This window comes from Rhinatrema bivittatum, chromosome 11 (genome assembly GCF_901001135.1).
Source record: "Rhinatrema bivittatum chromosome 11, aRhiBiv1.1, whole genome shotgun sequence".
NCBI classification, from domain to species: Eukaryota; Metazoa; Chordata; class Amphibia; order Gymnophiona; family Rhinatrematidae; genus Rhinatrema; species Rhinatrema bivittatum.
The window spans coordinates 58047032-58070265 of NC_042625.1; the positions used below are offsets into that span (position 1 = coordinate 58047032).

Sequence of the window (23234 nt, forward strand, 5' to 3'; positions counted from 1 at the left end):
ATATCAACATGGTTTTAACCCTACTGATAAAAGCCCCCTTTGAGCTTCTCTTGTCAGCTCTAGTTCCTAACTTGCAATGCCATAGGTTTTTTGAGGTGGTTATTTCAGTCTGCAGCATAAGTGAGCTCCAAGCCTTAGTGACTTATCCACCTTACACTAAATATTATTGTAACAGGATGAGGTTTTGTACTCATCCTAAATTCACTGCTAAGGTGGCGTCAGACTTCCATCTCAATTAGTTAATTATTTCAACATTTCTCCCCACCCTTATACTTAAGGAGAAACTGTACTTCATACACTGGACGTAAGAGAGTTGCAGCCCTCTTTATGGTGCCTACTAAAGCTCTTAAAATATTTCCCTAGCCCTTTATTTCTTTTGACATCAACAGATCTGGAATTCTCATGGGAAAATGCATCATCTCTAACTGAGTAGCAGGTTGCATTTTTCACTCTTTTCTCATTATTTTTCTGCAATAGTGTCAACAAACAAAGGAACCCAAAGGGAGCTGCCAGGAAAAAGATCATATGGCACCGGAGGAAGCTGCTGACAACAGAGACTGCCGCAGAGAAAGTACATGGAATCCGAGCGAGCTTCTGAGCCCAGAAAGAATGCCAGAGAGAGAGCACATGGAACCAGAGGGAGCTGCTGTGAAAGAGCCTGCTGGAGAGAGGACACACGGAACCACAGGCAGCTGCGAGTGGAAGGAAAGACTGCCAGAGAGAGAGCAAATAGAACCCAAAAAATCCGTCTGCACCAGGGGGAGACGTTGCCACAAACACGGCGCATGGAAGGGAACAGATGCTACCAAACAGAGAGTACATGGTGCAAGAGGGAAGCACAGATGGAGGGGGAAAAAAACGGCAGAAACAGAGCACAAGAAATCCTAGGGACTGGTTCTAGGGGAACAGCATGCTGGAAAGAGAATCTGTTGGCAGGAATGGGCCACTTTAACAGTAAACAGCTTGACCTTTTTTCTTTTTTTCTTGTTGTTTTTGGTATTTTAAATAAGAAGGTTTTTGTGGTGTTTCAGTGTGCTTAGCTATGGGATACATTATTAGCTATGGGATACACTTACATGAGGAAAAAAATCACTATTAGTATTTGCAATTACATCTATGAAATACATGTTCTGGATAGTAAAAGTGATTCCTTTTAGGAGAAACTAGTCCTGAAACCCATAATGAAGCAATTCATTAAATAGTCTTGAGTAGCACACAGAATCTGGTGCAGGAGTTAACTATAGAAGAGTCACTGTACAGTAGCAGCCAAAATACTGTCAAACAACATCCTTACAGGATAAAATAAACATGCTAAAAAAATATCACCACAAAAACATTTAGGTATAAAAAGGGAGAATTTTTAGCCCTCTTGGTGGCAAATGCTGCATACAACCATACAAGTGGTGTGGGATCAAGTCACAGGCTAGGCTTTGCTCCCTGGGTCAGCCAGTGCTGAAAATGCTATGGAGGTAGCATTCACAGGCTCTGAAGGGAGGGAGGTTCAGCCATCGCTCAACGACACAACGTAATGGCCAGATTTAGGATCCATGTTAGATGAATTCCAGAAAAAGCCATGGTTTGTGGGCCTGGCTGAAGACTGATGCTGAGTTGGAAGGAGAATATAAAAAAAAAAGGGGGGGAAGGAGGGGGAAACCCTGATGTGAATGAAGGTTCATGGCACTGTAGATGTAAAAGAGTCAGATTCATATTGAGCTGTAAGCCAAAAGAAACAGGAGGAAACTGCTGGGCAAAAAAAGGGGAAATTTAACAAAACCAAGGAAGCTAGATAAGTGATTAAAAATGTGCAGCCAAAAGAGCAAAATGACTGCAGACAGAATAGAGTCTGTTTAATAACACCATATTAGAAACACAGAACCTGATATTCAAATGCATTTATCCGGATAACTTCAGCATTTTGAATGCCAGTACCAGATTTTTTAATTTACATCTGGCACTTACTGGAAGCCAATGAAGATCTTATAATAATGGCTTAGCTGGGGTCCTCCTCGTATTTCCTGACACCATACAAACTGCTGTATTCTGAATGATTTGCAATTTACGGGTAATTTTAACAGGCAGACCTAACAATAAAGCATTACAATAATCAAGATAAGATAATACCAAAGCAAAAACAACCATTCTTAATACTATAGCATCCAGAAAAGGTTTAATTTGCCTATTAATCTTATCCTAGAATAACATGATCTAACCAAACCTGAAGCATGTTTCTCTAGATTCAGGGAGAAGTCCAGTTGAATCCCTAAGGATCTCACTTCTTTCTTCAGAAAAATCTCTTCCCCCATAAATTTCAACGGAAAGTCACACCTATTATCACCCAAATAAAGAATCTCCATTTTCTTAACATTCAGGACCAACCTCTCCTTTAGCCAAACCTCCAAAGTTTCCAAACACGAAGCCAATTTGTCATAACTTTCACCTCGATTTGATCCCAAAGGAGCAATAATCTGAATATCATCTGCATATATATAAGGCAAAAAGCTGGCCTCCCGAATAATCTCACCAACTCTGCTCAAAAAGATATTAAACAGGATTGGGGAGACAGATGAACCCTGTGGAACTTCACAACCCACATCTGCAACAGCAGAAAAAAATACCTTGAAACTTTATCATCTGTTTTCTTCCTGGAAGAAAGTCCTGTAACCATTTCAGGTCTATGCCCCCAATCCCCAAAGCTTTACAATGTTTCAACGACAGTTGATGGTTAACTAGGTCAAAAGCACTTGAAAGGTCTAACAGAACCAATAATGCATCCTCATCTTTATCAATCAGTGGTAAACCATCATCCATTAAAGCTACCAATAACGTTTCCATACTACAATCACGACTAAAACCTGCCTGAGCTGGATCCAAACAACCCACTGATTCTAAAAAATCAGAGACCCACTTAGTAACAGCATTTTCTAACACCTTAGCTACAAATGAGAGAACTGAAATGGGTCTTAACTACTACATAGTCTAGGATCTAAGCTTTCACTTTTCAATAGAGGGGAAACAATCACCATTTTACAATAAGGCACAGACCCTACTTCCAAAGACCTGTTAACCAACTTCTGTAAACATGTCAAAACTTTGTCTGAACAACCTTTAAGTAACTACGATGGACAAACATCTAAACAGACATTAGTGGTCTTAATATGGTTGACCAATAGTTTAACTTCCAAGAGAGAAACAGATTCAAAACAATCCATCTTCATATCCAATGTTCCAGAATAATCCAGCTCTACACCATCCTCTAATTGGACTGAGTCCATCCCATCCAGTTGACCCCCTAAAACCTCAATTTTTCCCTAAAACATTTGGCCAATTGAATCCTGAATCCCATCAAAAATGGGTTTATTAATTTTTTTAGTACTAACCAATGTTTTTACCACACTATAGATAATTTTAGGATTATAACCACTGCTTTTATTTTATTCATATAAAATTTCTTTTTTGCCAAAACAATCTCCTTAAAATAAGCCGAATTGGTACTTTGCCATATATTTTTATCTTCTAAACTAAAATCCTTACGCCATTTTCTCTCTAAATGTCGACATTTTCTTTTAAACTCTGCCAAATCGGAAGAAAACCACAGGGAATTTACAGATCTATCATTTGATTTCCTGAATACATTTTTCAGTTAACTCCAGATGCCACAAGTTGCAGGGCTAATGTTATCCAGGCACAAGTTCCTGGATAACGTTAAGCCTATATGGCTATATTCAAAGAATAAAGCCATATAAGCGCTGACAAGTTTTTAAATACAGGTTTAAGGCAGGCACCCCTCACCTCCACCCCCCAAAGAAATGGTTGCAAATAGTGAATAGCTAAAATGCCCAAGAAGGTGGGCCAGCCTCCCGCCTTCCCACCACAGACTCCATTATTCTTAAAATCCAGAGTGCCCCTACCTCATGCCCCTTTCCAAACCACTCAGTCTGAACTTTTTTTTTACCTGTCAGCGCTTATACAAGTATATTCTTTGAACACAGCTACATAAGCTTAAAGTAATCCAACTATTTTTAGCTGAATAACTTTAAACCTGACCATATTCAAATATAGCAGCACGTTTAGCTCACTGAATACCGTGGATAGCTTATTTGGCTAACTTAAGCCAGATAACTTCAAACCTAATCAGCTATGTTGAATATAACAGTCAGATAATTTATCTGATTTCTGAAAATTAACATCAGATTGATGTCAATCACCAATATAAAAAAGACAAAACAGTTAACTCTCAGGGTACCCATAGAATAGTTTAACAACAAAGTAAATAGGGCTGTAACAGGCAAAAAAAAAAAAAAAATCATCATTCAAAAAGTTGAAATTATGCGCAAATAAGGATAACAAAGGCACACAAGCTCTGCAAAGTTAAAAGTATTTTCAGAGGATAAATCTGAAATGGTCTCAAAATAAGGACACTCCAGGATGTTTTAGAACAAGTTACCAAACTAAATAGTAACAAAACACCAGGACCAGATAGCATTCGCCCACGAGTTCTAAAAGAACTTCAGTATGAAACTGCAGCCCTCATAAGCAACTAACAGAACAAATTTCTAAAACTGCCTTAGTAACAGAGGACTAGAGCGTTGGCAATGTAACACACATCTTTAAAAAGCATTCTAGAGGTGATCAAATTTCAGTTCCAAGAAAACAGAGTGGATAAAAAAAAGAATAGCTAGTCACATAGGTAAACATAATATGTTGGAGATAGGCCAATCTAACTTTTGTGGTATGAAGTCATGGCTTTCTTTGGTGGCTCCAATAAATTAAGCTCAACATGAGGAAAATATTAATAAATTGTGCCACATGCAAATTTTTACTTTAATATTAAAAAGCCTTAACAAAGACCACGATAACTACACCTCAAAAAGTATAGTTAACTTTCCCCGAGATGCTTAGAAGAGTAGATAGCCCTGAGTTTGGCCCCCTAAACACCAAATCCCCCTTCCTCAAAGAAAAGCTCTCCATTTGTGCTATCCCCCAAACAGCTAGACGGTAACCCTGCTCCCTAGCCCATCTGACCTGCAAAAATACCAGCCCCTTCAGACTCTCATCCTTACCCATTTTTTATTTTGGTGCTGGCAGGGCACAAGTCTTTCTCCATGGACATCCTGCCACTCTTGGATCTGTTGCGGAGGAGGGGACACTTTTTTTTTTTTTTTGCAAATCAGGTGGAGTGGGGCTTGAGCCAGGGCAGGGCTACTGTTTGCTCTGTTTGGAAAATAGAGGTTATGCAGGGCTGCGGGGATATGGTAACTAGAGATGTGCTTCGGATTTTACTATCGTGTCGGGCTTCATTTCGGGGGCCCCCCCACGGGAATTTCGTTTTTCTCGTGGTTCGGGGTTGTTTTTTTTTCGGGGGCCCTGATTTTCGGGTTAGGTGCACTAACTCCCAATAGAGCGCACTAACATGTCAGAGTTAGCGTACACTAACCCGATAAATGAATTTTTCCGAAATTTCAAAAAAAATTCATTTGTTTTTCGGTTCTCCCGAACCATACCGAATTAGGCAATGTCAATGAAATTGCCTAATTCAGGAAAAACGAATGCACATCCCTAATGGGGTAACTATACAGGATGCAGCGATGGGGAACATGATGAGGAGCTTTTCTTTGGTAAGTGGAGATTTTGTGTCGGGGGAGGGGACCAAACTCAGGGCTACACAAATGCACGTTCCTGCTTCCAAGAATGTGTTAGTGTTACCACTGTGGGTAGTATGCATGCCAAGCACAGATTTACTGAATTGTAGTACATTTATACAGCAATTTAGTAAATCCCACAAGAAATGACGTTAAAACAGCTTAGCACATAGGCTCTATAGTAAGCTTTTGATAGGCCCCTTACCAAAGTAACTAAATGACAACAAGCTGTCATAGAACTAGAAGGAAGGTCCTCTCAGACTGAAAATGGGCTAAAAAGTCACTTTTCACAGTCAAGGAAGGTAATCAGTGGAGTCTACTTAAGTACCTATGTTGGAACTGGTGTTACTCAAAGTATTAAATATCTGAAAAGGGCCATGAAGTGGCATAAGTTTGCTTATGATTCAAAATTATTCCAGATAACAAGCAAAACTGGTATTGATGAGCTACAAAGAGATTTCACAACAATCAACAAGCAATAAAGGGCCTAATTCTCTGTAGCGTTTCACCCATTCTTCTATGGAAATAAGCTGAGTGAATCCAGCCTTAAGTGACAAATGTGTTTCATCACTAGTAAGTGTGATGTAGTTTAGACAGGAAAAAAAGAAAATTCTAACTTGGTATATTCATAGCCAGTTTTCTCATATAGTTATGTTACTGCACTTTCTCATAGAGTTATTATATGACTGTTTCTCTTCTCCTGAATTTCCTAAGTTTCTTAACTTCTGTTTTAACCCTGAACCAGTTCCATGTAACTCCTTTTTTCCAGTTAACAATGTTCTATGTAAACCGGCATGATGTGCAAACGAATGTCAGTATATAAAAACTTTAAATAAAAATAAAAAAAATATACAATGATGGGCTCTAGTTGGTTATCACTAAATATAAAAGATCTCCAAAAATATTGGCTCAAAGTGCAGCAACAGTCAAAAAAGGAACTAAAAACAAAAAAAACAAACCATAAATCTATCGCATATCCATCTCTTGAATACTGCAGTGCTGGTCACACCATCTTAGAATGGGTAATTTTCAAAGAAAATTCTGCAGATAAAATAGCAATTTACCCACAGACATGGCCCTTTACAAAATTACATGACACAAGGAAAATTTGGTCTCTTGCCTGCTAATTTTCTTTCTTCGAGGCCTACCATACCAGCCCACATGGATGCTTTTCCCCCCTCTACCAACAGATGGAGACAGAGAAGAAAAGATTCACTTAACAATCTACTTAAGACACTGTGCCACAGGCAGACATTCAGTATTTTCGTATCAAAGTTAACACACTCAATCCTCCCCCCCACGAGCAGGAGAAACCAAACTCTCCGATGAATCCAAAGCTAAACCTAATTCCCTCCAATCAAGAAGACCTCTAAACCAAAAATTCATCAAAGACCCTTAAGGGGCAATACATTCACAGAAGAACAGTCTACAGGATGACCAGGTGGGACACTGGACCTGTCTGGAAGGACTCAAGAAAAAAAAATTTGCAGGTATGAAACCAATTATTCCTGCCTTATCGTTTACCATACCAGTCCAGATGGACGGGATGTACCCCAAGCCAATGTTATAATGGAAGGAATCCTGAAATACCTCCTCCCAACACCCTTGCTCCAAGTAGTCATGACTGATGCTCAGATATCCAATCTACAGTATCTAGAAAAAAGTATGCAAAGATAACAAAATTGCCTCCATATAGACTCTTGTGGTGACACTGCAGACATTCAATTCAAGAAGTCACTATTCCTCTAACTGATTGTACTTGAAGGCCCTCTGGCACCAAAACGCCTTTAGAAATGTAAGTTGTAGCAATAGTTTCCTTAGAAACCATCTGGCAATAGGAGCCTCAAAGTCATTTCTCCTTTCCTGTGATCACTATATGACATAACAAAGGTGAATCAATATGCAAAATTCATTCGGCATCCAAAAATACTGCAACAACACATTCTGGATATCCAGAATTTGTGAAAAACCCTAGAGCAGAGGTGGACAACTCCAGTCCTCGAGAACCACCAAGAGATCAGGTTTTCAGGAATATGCAAGAGAGATTTGTATGCATTGCCTCCATTAATGCATATTAATGTGGAAATCCTAAGAATCTGGTCTGTTTGTGGCTCTCGATGACCAGAGTTAGCCACCCCAACCCTGGAGCCATCCCCTGAACTGGAGCTCCTGAAGGATGGCAATTCAACAAACTAAACAAAGGGAAAAAGATCCCATCTAAGCAAAAGAGGATGGCACCTTAACAAAACAAAACTCTAGCATCTAAAATCTTAAGAAATGAGGCCTTACATAACAACGTCTGTAATTTGGAGACATGTCTGATAGAACTGATTTCAACTAGACCCTGTTTGCAAAATAAAATCCTTCAGAGGAACTTCTGCGGGACTCAAAGGAACTAATGCACAAGGCCTTCACTACCAAAATAAGATTCCATGGGGGAGAATTCTCTCTTAACATGAGGACACAAAGCTTGAGATCTCGCAAAACTCATTAAATTTGGGTGTGAAGTCAAATACTGTTTTTGCCTCTTTCTTCTATAACACAAAAGTGCTGCTACCTATCTCCAAGAGAATACAAGGCTATAAAAAGGAAAGAAAGAAAACCACCAACATCGATGCTTGCATGGGGAAACCTTATCTCCATACTCATGCCTCAAACACCCTTAAAATCTGAATCTAAGTCAGAAAGATAGTTTTGGTTCTACCTAGAACAAGATAAAAGCAATCTCCTCTAAATAACCCTTGTCTCTCAATCGCTCTTTGAAAGCTGAACTTCAAAACAAAGGATATTCACTTTCTCCAAGCAAACTGGGCCATGAGGCAGAAATCCTTAGATCTGATAAAAACCCAGTGAGCCCTTTATATTGAACCTTATCCAATCTGTGAATTGAAGTGGTTGGTGCCACTCTGAGGCTATGATAACCATGTTCCTTTGAACCACTGTTCCTATCAGAACAGACACACATAAAGAAGGTGTTGAGGTCACATCTATGACAGAATGTCAAGATCCCCCCGACCCCGGCTCTCTTCTTCAACTGAAAAGATGATTATTTGGCAGTTCCCCTTATCTTCAGATCCATTAGAGACAATTCCCATATGGCTAAAAGCATGGAGAATATCACATCCATATTCCCTGAGGACCAACATGTATCTGGGCTCAGGAAAACAGTCTACACATTCTCCACCCCACTGATGAACAATGTCAACCAAGAATATTGGTGATTAGCCTGCTCTTGGTCCCACCGTGCCAGGTTATGTATGCCACTGTTGAAGCATTATCTGACAGCATTTCACAACTCTTCTTCTGATCAGAGAGAGTAGGACCACTAAAGCTCTCCTTGTTGTCCGCGCTTCCAAATGATTGATGGACCAAGTGACCCTCCATACACTCCAGATGCCTCGTGCTCTTGCCAAGGAATTCCTCAAATGGATAAGCAGCTCATTGCCAACCATCAATCTATGCCACCAACCTGAGACTGTAGACTTACAACTGAGGATTCCACATGGAAAGAAGAGCATTCTACAAATGACTCCTATATGAGGTCCTACCTAGACCACCAAGTCTAAAGTTGACTACTTTGAACTTTCTAACATATCCTAAAAATTTAGTATGGACTAGATGCAAAACAAAAAAGGGAGCCAGCTGACCTGGTTCTACTTCCCAGCTAAAGACAATAAAAGGCTGCAGTCAAACTTATCTGGTTGACAATTATCAGATATCCTTAGCACAGTGGGCAGTGGTAAGGGAAAGAAAGGGATATGACCAGAGCTAGAGCAGTGTAGGCAGTCAAACAGCTAGAGCAAGGGCAACTGATACCGATTATATTATTAAGAGGTGCTAGCGCAAACTGACCAACTAACCAGAACAGCATAGTATTCAGAGTTCTAAAATATGAACTTGCAGAACTATTAACAGTAATTTGCAACCTATCATTCAAATCTGCCTTTAATCCTGAGGACTGGAAGGTAGCAAATGTAATGCCAACTTTCAAGGAGGGGTCCAGGGGTGACCCAAGTAACCATAGGACCAGTGAACCTGACCATCAGTGCCGGGCAAAATTATAGAAGCTATTGATAAGAACAAAATTATAGGTCATATAGATAAACATGGCTTAATGAGCAAGAGCCAACATGGATTTAGCAAAGACAAGTTGTGCCTTGCAAACCTATTAGAATTCTTTCAAAGTATGAATAAGCATGTGGATAAAGACAAGCCAACTGACAGTGCATGTGGAATTTCAGAAGGCATCTGCTGAAACACCTCATGAAAACTAAAAAAATCATGGAATAGGATGGGGTTTTCTAATATCTTCAGGGCACACCTGGCCAGTCAGGTTTTCAGGACATCCATAATGAATATGCATGAGATAGATTTGCATACAATGGAAGTGGTGCACGCAAACAGGATGCACTGGGGTAGGAGGCAATGTCTTACTGTGAATTGGTAACTTGTTAAAGATAAGAAGCAAAGAGTAGGATTAAACTGTCAGTTTTCCCAATGGAGAAGAGTATGTAGGGTGTGCCCCAGGGATCTGTCCAGGGACCTGTGTTTAACTGATTCATTAATGATATGAAAAAGGGAGCAACAAAAGAAGTGATCAAATTTGCAGACGACATAAAAATATTCAAAGCAGTTAAAACACAAGCAGACTATGAGAAACTGCAGAAGGTCCTTGCAAGACTGGGGAATTGGGCATCTAAATGAAATATGAAATTTAATGTGCACAAGTGCATAATCATGCACAGAGGGAAAAATAATCCTAATTATAAGTACACAATGCTGAGTTCCATATTAGAAGTAACCACTCAGGAAAGATTTTGGAATCACTGTGGACAATATGTTGAAATCTTCGTCTCAGTGTGTTGCAGTGGTTAAAAAAGTAAATAGAATGCTCGGAATTATTTGGGAAGGAATGAAGAATAAAACTGTGACTATGTGCATCTTTGGTGCAACCACATCTTGAGTACTATGTTGCTTCATTTCAAGAAATATATAATGGAATTAGAAATGATACTGCAAAAGGGCAATACAAATGATAAAAGGAATGGAACAGTTCCCTTAGGAAGAAAGGCTAAATAGGTTAGAGCTCTTCACTTGGAGGGGAATATGATAGAAGTTTATAAAATCATGTGTGAGATGAAACAAAGAAATAGAAAACAGTTATTACCCTTTCAAACAGTACTAGAACTAGGGGACACATTCTGGTAGCAGATAGCAGATTTAAATTAAATCAAAGAAAGTATTTTTTCACTCATTACACAATTTGCCAGAGGATGTAGTTGAAGCATGCAACCTAGCTAGATTTAAAAGGGGTTTGGACAAATTTCTAGAGAAAAAGTCCATAAAACAATTAGCCTGGGAGCGGGCAACAAGAAACTGGATTTACTCTGTGGATCTCCTGGGTACTCTCTAATAACCCAAACTGACCACTGTGGGCTCAATAGACCTTTGGTCTGACCCATGCTATGTTTTTTTGTTTGTTTTATATATTTAAGAACTAAGGGGCAGCCGATTAAATTATCAGGTGGAATGTTTACAACAAAAAAAGTATTTCCTCATATAATGCAAAGTTATAACCAGGTTCATATTGAGATTAGATGCACTTATTGAGGACGGGTCAATCAGAAGCCATTAAAGAAAACAGTCAGGGATATTCCTCAGGTTCAGACCATCCTTAAACAATGATTGCTGGAAATTGTATAAGAAAGGGGAAGGACCATTCTGACTCTGCCCTATTTCTAACCTACTTTCATTAAGTACTCACTGCTTGGCAGATGGCAAAATGATGCTGAGGAATATGGATCTTTGGTTCAAAGCAGTATGGAAGACACAGTTTATTTAGCCTGGAAAGAATGCTCTCATTTCACAGGTAATTAATATGGAAATAAATCAAATTTTTTTCCACAAATGAGATGCACAAAGATATGAGATCTCCACTTGATTAGTTTGCCATACTCTATATCAGACAAATTGACCCAACAAACCTGAAATAAAAAATCATCTGTCTGCAAAAGAAAAAATATTGCTTGACTTGTATAAATAAATCTTCAGTGACCTGATGACAGGAACGTACTTTTTAACTCTTGAAATTTGGTAAAAACTGCTTTAAGTTGGTCCAATAAATATTTATCACTGGCATCTCATTCATGCTATGACAATAACACGGCTACTACATAAACTTATTCCTGAATTAAATAAGAAATGGAATCTTAATTATGTGCAAATGTATTTTTGTTAAATACTATTCCTAGTAGCATTGGAAGCAATTACAACAATTTTCCAGCAGTCAACTCATACAAAACATCGTGTCACTATCTGAACTCCATATGACCAGCTGGGATGTCCCTTCTATTTGTATAAACTCACTCAAGTCTATGAAAAGAGGTGCCACTCAGGAAACTCTAAAAATAAATAAATAAATAAATAAATAAATCAATCAATCATCAACGAGTGACTCCAATCTATTAACTACCTGGATTTTCATGCTATAGTTAACCAAATACAGATAAGTCTGAACTGGATTGATCTAAGACGACTATGGTTTTGTTATACCAATAGTATGTAAACTAATACAATTATAACTATACTTGGAACTGTGAAATAGTGCAGTGGTTCACAATCTAGGGTCCGTGGATCTCCAGGGGTCAAAGAGACCATCCAAGGGGGTCCTCCAGATGGATGCAAGAAAATTTAGCTAGGGAGAAAATGAGCAGGCTGCTAGCTGTGATAAGCTGAGCTGCTGTCACAGGACAGGAGAGGGAGAGTGAGAGTGGAGCCTATTATAGACCCAAAAACTATACCCCATGTTGCTGCAGATCAGAAGGAGAAGGGATAGAGAGGAACCGATGGCACTCAGAAGTTTTGAACTGCACTGCTGCATGTTTAGCAGAGGTGGGGAAGAGAGGGGCAAACTGTTAAACCCCACCGCTGCAGTCACGGAGTCTGAGTCCTTGGACTGTGGCATAGTAGATACAACCAGCACATGGGAACAGCTGGCAGACACACTCAGACTGAGGCGATGTGAATGCTTCACCTACAACCGCCTCTTTCCTCGCTGGCTGAGCCCTAGGGTTCTAAGGCCAACAGGAGAAACAAAACCCAAAATCCAACAGAAGAGCAATCAAGCGAAACAACTCTCAGCTGAGGTCGGGACAGGCAGCACAATGTGCCTGTTACACTCGCCGCCCGCAGCAACCCCATGGTGCGGCCCTCTCACCTCTCTACACAAGCTTCGAGCTCCAGCTCCTCGTACTCGTTGCATCTCCGTGAGCCTTGCTTCGTGTTCCTGTTTCTCCAAGTTCCTGGTTCCTGTTCCGTATTCGTCTCGTCTGTGTGCTGATTGACTTCCTGGTTCTGACCATGGAGAAGGCAGGCAAGGTCCTGACCTTTCCTGTCTTCTCTGAGCTTGACCATAGCTACGCCTGCCTTCTCCGTGCCTTGAACATTGCTACGTGACCACGCCTGCCTTCTCCGTGTCTTGACCATTGCTACGACTGACCACGCCTGCCTTCTCCGTGCCTTGACCATTGCTATGTCTGACCATGCCTGCCTTCTCCGTGTCTTGACCATTGCTACGAATGACTTTGCCTCAGACTTTCTTGAGTCCAGAGTTCCACATTGCTTGCTACACCTTCCAAGTGCCGCCAGGTTCCATTCAAGCTTGACAGTGACACCTCTGTCCCTATCCTCTGGACATGGACTATTAGGGCTTCAGCCTCCCTTTGCTCAGGCACCTTCAGTTCCTTGGTGCTTGATTTCCTGTTCCATATCCCGTCCAGGATAGGATCATGCCATCTGCTGGCTGCTGTCTCTGGGCTGAAACATCTACTACCTGTACTTAACCTTGAGGCCCGCCTAAGTCCTGCCGGCCCCGGCACCCAAAGGCTCAGCCCGAGGGGAACTGAGCATAGTGAAGCTGGCATAGTGAAGCTCCAGTGGCCTCCAGCTTCAGCCCACTCCGCCTGCTGACTGTGGGGACCCGTAGGCCCTCGCCTACGGGTTGCGTCAACCCCACCTCAGCCCAAGGATCCACCTCCTACGCAACAGTGCCTAAAGAGAGGGAGGCAGGCTCAGCGATGGTGGCATCTGACTGCGTTGGTGTGTGAGGGATGCAAGGGTAAATGAGGCCAGCCATGGGCAACAGTGCAGAGGGCCAAACATTTCAGTATTTAATTATTTAAAATCACTTCTCTTCTGATTTTACAGCAGATTATGTGTCTAACATTCACAATACTAGTGTCAACAAATAAACAATATGACAAACCTTAAAAATCAGTATTAAAACTATAAAACAATATAAAATAACATTATTTATAAGCTTCATTAAAAAAAACAGAGTCTTCTATTATTTTCTAAAAATCTTTAAGTCCCTCTTATCTCTCAGACTGGCTTTTAACGCATTCCACAGTTGGGGACCTGCATATGAAAGAACTTGCATCTGTATTTGGCATAACTTAAAATCCTTAACAGCTAGAATATTTAATAATTTTGTAGCAGTAGACCATAAAGTACTTGTAGGCATATAAGGCCTCAGTCTATCTCCCAAGGATCAAAAAGATTCTGAGTATAGATACTTATGCAGTAATATTAACATTTTAAATTGAACTCTCCACTTCACCAGTAACCAATGAAGCTGTCTCAATATAGCAGAGATATGTTCATTTCTTCTTTTTGCAGAAATAAGCCTAGCTGCAGCATGCTGAATTAATTGAAGTATATGCAGTAATGTATGCGGAAGCCCCATATAAAGGCTGTTACAATAATCAAGCTGGCAAAGATCACAGTTTGTACCACTGTTCAAAATAAGTCTGGGGCCAGCATATATTTCAAGGGTCTTAATATTTTAATCCTAAAAAATGCTACTTTTGCTACATGCTGCATCTGTGATTTATAAAAGACGGAATATAATCTAAGTGGACCCCCAAATTTCTTGCTTCGGTTTTTCCCAGCATGCACATACTATCATATTCTAAAGTTAGCAAACATTCACTGGGAGAGTTTTTACCTAGCCAAAGGATAGATGTTTTGGCAAGTTCAGAACAAAATGATTGGCTACAAACTAATCATTTATTTATTTACAAGATTTTTTTATACCCCACTTGTGTTCAAAGCGGTTTATAACATCTATTGTATTAGCCATCATTTAAAAACATTAAAAAAAAAAGTTTCAAACTTTTCCTAAAACTCCTGTAATCTATCACATGTATCTCTAAAGGCAATTTATTCCATAACATAGGAGCCATACGTGAGAATGCACAATTCAAGGTCACTCTGAACTGTGTATCTTCTGTACTTGGAACCATTATCAACTGTTGATTTTCTGAGCAAAGACCACGTCATTTATTATCTTTATACAGTTTTGAAACCACTTAATAAGCAAAATGTCTTCAGTTGTACACGGAAGAAGAAAAACTGAATGTCATCTGCATAAATAAAGTACACATCCCTACGGAATGTAAAATGGCACTCAATGGAGACAAATATTGAATAAAATAGAAGACAAGACTGAATCTTGAGACACACCAAAGTGCAGGTGCGCCAGGTCAAATAACTACTACCTTGCTGTATCGTATGATTTAGGGAACAAAGTGAACCATGAAAGTGCATCATCATCCACTCCCATCCTCTCTCAACTCCGCCGCCGCCACCACCACACCATAACCTTGGAAACATTTCTGGGTGCGATGACCAAACCAAAAGGTAGTGCTCGAAACTGATGACGATGCCCCAAAACCACAAAACACAGAAATCATTGATGCTTTAGCTGGAGGGCATATGCAGCTACGCCTTGGACAAGTCCAGAGATGTCAGAAACCTCCCTGACTGTACTGCCATTGTCACTGAGCGCAAGGTTTCCATGCGAAAACGAGTCACCTTCAAATGACGGTTGATCCCCTTGAGATCTAGGATGGGGCGAAAAGAGCCCTCCATCTTGAGCACAATGAAATAAATGGAATATCAGCCCATATTTTCTTGAGACATGGGCACTGGAACCACAGTCCGCAGGCTGGAGTCTTGACAACGTACACTCCACTGCCTGTCTCTTCTGCAGAGAGTTGCAGGGAGACACCATGAAAACATCCCGTGGAACACTGCAAAACTCTAGGGCATAGAAATCTCTTATCACCTCCAAAATCCACTGGTCAGATGTGATTTTGACTCACCTCTGATAAAACAAAAAAAAAAGAGAGAGGCAACTCCTTATCTCCTATTACTGGGGGTGGGTCGGCACACTTTCACTGGGAGACTCGGGGGAGGGACTCCACTACCTGAGCCTGTGCCCTGTCTGGACTGCCTGGGATGAAAGGACTGAGATCTACCCAAAAGTCGAGTCCTCTGAAAGGCCGCTCCTCTGTAAGGTCGAAAACGTTTGGATCCCCTAGTACGACCTCTCATGCTGAAGGAGTGTGGCATTTGTTTCTTATCCTCTGGCAACTGAGGAACCTGGGACTCACCCCACCTTACTGGCCATTTTCTCCAGCTCCCTCACAAACAAGAGCGAGCCTTTAAAGGGAAACTTCATAATGTTAGACTTCAAGGTTGTATCGGTCAACCAATTTCTCAGCCATAACTGACGTCTGGCCACTATTACCGAAGCCAACCCTATGGCTGAAGTGCGGACCAAATCACAGCCCACATCTGCCAAAAAGGCGGCTGCTGGTTCCATCCCTGCCCTGGAATTCACACCAGATTCAATGACCTCCTGAGAGAGAAGTAAACAAGAGTGAGCCACCAGGGAATAACAAAAAGATATCTGCAAATTCATTGCTATTGCTTTGAAAGCCTGCTTAAGGATGTCCTCAATTCTCCAATCCTGTGCTTCCTTAAAGGCTGATCCCCCTTCTACGGGGACAGTCGTCTGCTTGGTAACGGCACACACAAGCGAATCCACTTTCGTAAAGCACAATTGCTCTCTCGCAGTTGGATCCAGGGATACAATGCTTCCAAGGCTCATCCCCCTTTAAAATTAGCTTCCGGGGAGCCCCACTGAAGATTAATCAATTCTTGAATGGCCTCCATAATAGGTAAGAAACATGAGGCTTTATGCAAAGAAATGAAAATAGGATCTTTCTTTGGCTCAGATATGGATTTAGCCCCCAGTGCTCCCAGCATCTTCGATATCTGGGAAATCAGAGCCGGGAACTCATCTCTATGAAAGAACCGCAACATAGTCTATGCAGTTCCAATCCCAGAAGAATTTCCCCATCCTCCAGGGAGTAAGGATCGGCTTCATCATTCGTACCATCTAGATCCCTATCGGGGAGACCCTCAGCAGATCTAGGCATACTCCTATGATTACCCCCAGCACCAGGCATGTGGGATTTCACCACCTGCGATCCTAAACTGTTAAGATTGGCCAGGGCTGAGAATTGCGCCTGAAGAAAAGACTGAAGTCCTTGAAAAAATTCTACCCAAGAAAAGGTAGAGGGCTCCATGCCAAACCCAGGGGGCATCTGTCCTGTGCCCACTGAATTACCTTCCCCTGCTGATGAACCAGTTAGGAGAGCTCCAAAAGCAGGCAACCCCTCTGGCAGCTCCTTTCCCATTCCCGCATCAGAGTTTTAGTTTTTAAACCCTGGGAGCTCACATTTGCTTTTGCAAACCTCTGACTGTTTCATACAAAAATATGTAAAGGTGGTGCAGAATGCAGCACATTATCTTGGCCCCACCAATATTTATTAACCATGAATTAGAAGAAAATGGCTCAGCCCAAAAGTCTAAATGAAAGGATATCAGGAGCAGGTTTCCTCCTCTTGTCTGGGATCGGAACAGGATCATTAGGCCGCCTCCTCAGCTTCCTTGTCATGATAGGCTTCACCTCCATAGAATCTAAGGGGAAAAATGCAGGAGAGCTGATGAGAATATTAACAGTGACTACCTCTACACTGCAGAACATTATGAGAGAAAGAGTAACCAACCACCATTTGCTGCAACAGGCTGAACATCTTCTCAATGTTCTCTGCAAGAGACTGCAACAATTGCTTTCAGTGATTATTTCATTCAGAGATAAAATAATCTCACACTTGAGATATTTATGATAAAATTAAGTAGATAACAATAACAATGCCACACCATGTTAATTGGTCAGTTTTACCATGGCTCAGTTAATCAGCCCCTATGTTTACTAACATCAATGCACCAAGTCCTCAGGACATACCCATCAATTGGGTTTTCAGGATATCCACAAAGAATATACACAAGACAGATTTGCATGTACAGCTTCCATTGTATGCAAATTTATCTCATGACTATTCATTGTGGATATCCTGAAAACCAGACTGGGTTAAAAAACACTACCCTAAGCAAATATCAAAATTGTATTTATTTTAAAGTATTTTCTGGTGAAAAGTGTTCCTTTGGCTACAGGTCCCATCATTATGGGCACTGCTGTTGTTACTGCAATAGCCCTTCCCTCACGTCAGCCCCCCCACCCTGCCAATTACCTTCACTCACTCTCACACACATACAATTGCTAGTTTCCCGTGGCATATTTTTTAAGATTCTGCAGCAAGAGTTAGCTAATCTATAGCATATTTTTCAACATTCTGTGGCAATTATATGGCAAATTGACATAATTTTGCATAAAGATGCACACCTCTGGCTATGCAAAAAAAAAAAAAAAGTCTATTTTCTTTTATTGAACCATTTATATTGCTTGTTTTTAAGCAATATTAATTATATACAAATAAAAAAATGTACCAAGTACAAAAATCAATAATTTATCAAGACATACAAGTTACACATTTTTAAATATAAAATGTCACTTTTGTTTTGAATGAAATAGTGCAACTATCCTTTTTATATTTGCTTGAGAAAGTCCTTGTCATCTTTCTAAGTATATGAGCTTCTGTATACTAAAAATGTCCTCAACATTAGCAGTCTGACATGCAATTGCATAGAAACATGTGTGTACATATATCGGAAACATAGTAAAAAATAAAAAAGGGAGGAGATTGAATTAGCACAAGATGAAACTTGGCAATAATCAGTCTTCAAGGCTTCTATAAATTGAAATTAATGTCCTTTCTGCCAGCTGTGGGACACCAGCAGTTGCAGACTTCCAAAACACATCCAAGTCTTTGTAAGTAAATGGTATATGATCAGCCTTATATGCAGGTTCAAGAATCTTTATATAAATATATGGACATTACTATATCCTGGAATTGTATCAAAATCATCTTTGGTTTGATGAGGATTTAAGAGATCTTGGAAGGATCAAACATTCTGACTTCTTTCTCTATCCACCATCTCCCCCACCTCATTCACTTCAGGACAAAAGGAAGAAGGGGTGGGAGGAACAAGAGAAGAAAGTTCCCTAAAAGCTGAGGGATGAAGGGTTGGAGTAGGAATAGAACTGAGGCTGAAAGCAGGCAAGTGCCCTATAGATTTCTTCAAAAGACTGAAAGCCTTTAGGGATGTTGATTCTGTGGCAGGTTGTAAAATATGTGGCAACAAGCTAGTTATGCAGTTTCTCCAGCAGCTCTGCACAACCTCAGGAGGATAAGGGCACTGCATATACCCTCTCAGATCCTCTTCATTACATTATATCTTCTTTTATCCCCTTTCTCACTCCACACACAAACGCATACACATACTAGTCCACACCTCATCTGATCCTCTCCATTCATTCACGTACACCCTACCCTCAACTCCCTGAACCCCTCCTATCTCCTCAATCACACTCACCATAAGATCATCTCTAATACACTCAAACTTCTCCGACCCCCTCCCTCACACACACCTTAAGATCCTCTCCCATACACTACACACACCTTCAAGGATCTCATCCTTCACTGCATGCACAGATCCAATCACACCCATTTAAATTCCCGCTCTCATTTTCATCTCTACATCCCTTCTGATCCCCTCACTCACACCTCAACTTTATCTAACCTTGGGCTGCTACTTTCTTCTTGCACTCCAGGGTCAAAGTGTTTCACTTTGAACCGCAGAGAACACCGTAGTGCTGCACGACACTCCGGTCCTGGGATGCACAGGAAGAGGAAGCAGCCCAAGGTTCTGTGTTCCTGTTGCTGCTGTGCTCTAAGAAAATCCCTTCAATTCTATGTGAAGCAGATTTTGCAGCTCTTTCTACAGCCATGGATTCGCTAGAGATCAGAGGGACTAATTACAGCTGATGAATTTCACAATTTAGTCTAGGAAAGGGATACATTAGGTAAACATGATGGAAATTAAAGCAATTATTTGAAGAACTGGTCTTCTGGACACATCAGGACCTGTGCAATATCAAGCAGAAAAGAAATGCATCCAAAGTGGGAGCATGTTTTTTCAATGTGCGCACGTCCCCTTCTCCTGGGCGCCCGATGCAATACGCAAATAAGCTGCCACACTAAAAAGGACATGCTAGGGATAACTTGTGCGTCCCTAGCATGTTCATGGCATCAGGGACCCAGGAGATGCGGCTGTGCACCACTTAGGAAAACGGATGCTCAATTAACGAGCCGTCAGGTTAGGGGCACATGAAAACTTAACACCAGCTCTAGAGGTGGCATTAATTTTTGTGTGTTAAAAAGTACATGTCCAGCGCACGGTGATTTTTTTTTGCATCGGGGGTAATAGCTAATAGCCTCATCTATATGGCACTTACATATCAGCTATGCACAGGTTTGGAAACGAAGTGTTTTGGACGCGATAATCCCACTATTGCATTGGGAGTTATTCTAGCACATCCAAAATACATGTCCAACCATACGGCAAGCTGTACGCTAGGCTGAGCGCACTGAATTACATCAACCTCATGAAGCGGAGTAGCCATCTAATGGTTAGAAGAAAAGGCTATAAACCAGGGAAGCCAGGGTTTAAATATCATTGCTGTTCCTTCTGCAAGTCATTTTACCCTCCATTACCCTAAGGTATAAATTTAGGGCCTGATTTACTAAGGCCTTTCTTCCATTCTGTGTCTATGAAAAAAATGCTTAGTAAATGAGGCCCTTAAATTGTCAACCCTCTGTGGATATGGAAATACCTACAGTACCTGAATATAATTCATTTTGAAGTGACAAAGTCAAAATATACATCAAATAAATAAACATAGTAAGTTCTTCATCCAGAGGAAAGATATTACATTTTTTTATTCCTACCCTCATAAGTGACACTTATAAACTTCCTACCTATTCATCAGTTTTAGAATTATTAGGGAATTGGTTGCTACCATGTCACGGGTCTGGCAGGCTAGAGTCAGGGAGCACCCCCACAGAAGTGGTACAGGACCGCAGGGCAGGAATGAAGGTGATCTTCAGCCCCTCTTCCCCATAGGTGAGCCCTTGGGTCCTGGGACCCAGTAGGACTCGTTTCCTGCAGAACATCATGGCTGGAGCAGGCACAGACCGGGAGCTGTGTACAGGTGGGATCTGGAGTCAAGAACTGGTTGGGAGCTGGGTCCAGGTACTGGCAAGTAAGGCTGGTACAGAGGACAGGCAGGGGCTAGATACAGGCAGGGCTGAGCCAAGAACAAGGGCAAAGCCTGGGAAACAGACAAGGGACTGAACTGGGCTAGACAGGACAGAGGACACAAACAAGACAAGGACAGAACCAGACAAAGACAAAACTAGGACACAAAACACTAAGGAGAAATTACTACTTACCGGATAATTTCCTTTTCAATAAGGACAGATGAACCCCAAACCAGTGGGTTATGCACCTCTACCAGTAGATGGAGATGGAGCAAAGCTGACATCTTGGTATATATACCACTGCACTGACATCAACCTGTCAGTATTCTGTTCAAAAGAAAACTGTGGCCAAACTAACAAAACTTGATCAACAGATAACCATTCCAGCACTTAGAAAAAGAAAAGCTCTGATCTCAGACAAAGAGTGTAATAACACTAATCAAAGGCTGGAATAACACTTACCAGTAACCCTTGGAACACGCAGCCATGCAGGGGAATAATAGCACATCGTCCGGCAGCCAAGGGTGGGAAGGTGGATCCACTTGTCCTTATTAAAGAAAAGGAAATTATTAGGTATGTAGTAATTTTTCCTTTCTTAGCTTATGGACAGGTGGATCCAAAACCATCGGGATATACCAAACTACTCCCAAAACAAGGCGGGAGGCTACCCATGGTCCAATCCACACTCTTTCCTTGTCCAGAGATGGCAGGGAAATTGACTGATTTAATTGAAAATCTGAGACCACTTTTGGCACAAAAAAAAAAAAAAGCTGTATTGTCCCCAGAGTCACCTGTAAAAATGGCTCCCGACAAGAGAAGGCCTGCAGTTTGGATATTCTATGCATAGAACAAATTTCCACAAGAAATATCGTTTTCAAGGTCAGTAACCTCAAGGAAAAGCTATGCATTGGTCAAAAAGTGGGTCCCGCCAAAACTCCAAAACTAGATTAAGACCCCGCAAAGGCACTAGAAACCGAAAGGGAAGACGAAGATGCTTCACTCCTTTTTAAGAAACGGGTCTTGTCTGGATAAGCCGACAAAGTTCCACCATTCACCTGACCTTAGAAACAGGCAAGATCTGCCCCTGTACATTTAATGAATTAAAGGCCAATCTATCCTGCAAAAATTCCAAAATGAGAGGAATCTTAACCAAAGAAGGAGGAACCCCTCGATGTTCATACCAAGCCTCAAACACTCACCAAACCCGCACAAAGGCTATGGAAGTGGAGAACTTTCTCATGCGGAGTAAGGTGGCAATCATTGCACTAGAATATCCATGCTTCAGCAACCAAGCCAGCTCAAGGGCCATACCTTAAGACAAAATAGAGTTGGATCTTCATGAAGCACAGGCCCCTGCCATACCAGATCCCTGTGAGATGGAAATCAGAGGGGAGAGTCCACCAGGAGCCTTCGCAAATCTGCATATCATGGTCTTCTGGACCAATTTGGTGCCACCAGAAGCACCATCCCTGTATGATTCTTGATTCTCCAAATCATTCAACCCAACATGGGCCACGGAGGAAAGACAAAGTACCTTGCCCTCCAGCCATTCTTGCACGAGGGCATCAATACCCAAGGACTTTTCATCTCTCCTGCGACTGTAGAAGTGAGGAACCTTCACATTGTGAGAAGTCACCAGTAGGTCCAGAACACTTGCTGGTCCTTGGTTCCTCCCTGCTGATTGATGTGAACCATTGTCATTGTATTGTCCGACATTTTCTAGACCGCTCGACCCTGCAATCGGTCGCTGAATTGCAAGCAGGCCAACCAGACCACATAGGCTTCCAGCCAATTGATACTCTAGAGAGACTCTTCTGTACTCCAGCACCCTTGCACCGTCAGTTCTTCACAATGAGCTCCCCAAACCTTGAGGCTCGCACCTCTCATGAGTACTAGCCAGTCTGGCGATCTTAGTGAAACCCTCTTTTGTAGATGATTGGCTTGTAACCACCACTGCAGGTGTATGCAGACCTCCATCAGTAGATGAAGCCGAATTGAATAGTCCTGAGACTGTGGGCGCTAACAAACAGCAGAGGGCGCTGAAGAGGATGCATACACACTCTGACCTACAGCACCACCTCCAGGGTAGCCGCTATCAATCCAAGCACCTTTAGATAAGACCACACTGTCGTACGTACTGGGGTAGATTTTATAAATTTACGCGAGCGCATACTTTTGTTCG

The 23234-nt window shown here is 41.4% G+C and overlaps 1 protein-coding gene across 1 annotated transcript in view; it reads right to left on the reverse strand.

The window, feature by feature from the left end:
* The window catches only part of SUDS3 (SDS3 homolog, SIN3A corepressor complex component), a 195851-nt gene that overhangs the window by 78635 nt on the left and 93982 nt on the right, over window positions 1-23234 (reverse strand). The window contains 1 exon segment of the mRNA XM_029619816.1: window positions 17373-17468. Coding sequence (XP_029475676.1) covers window positions 17373-17468 — 96 coding nt within the window.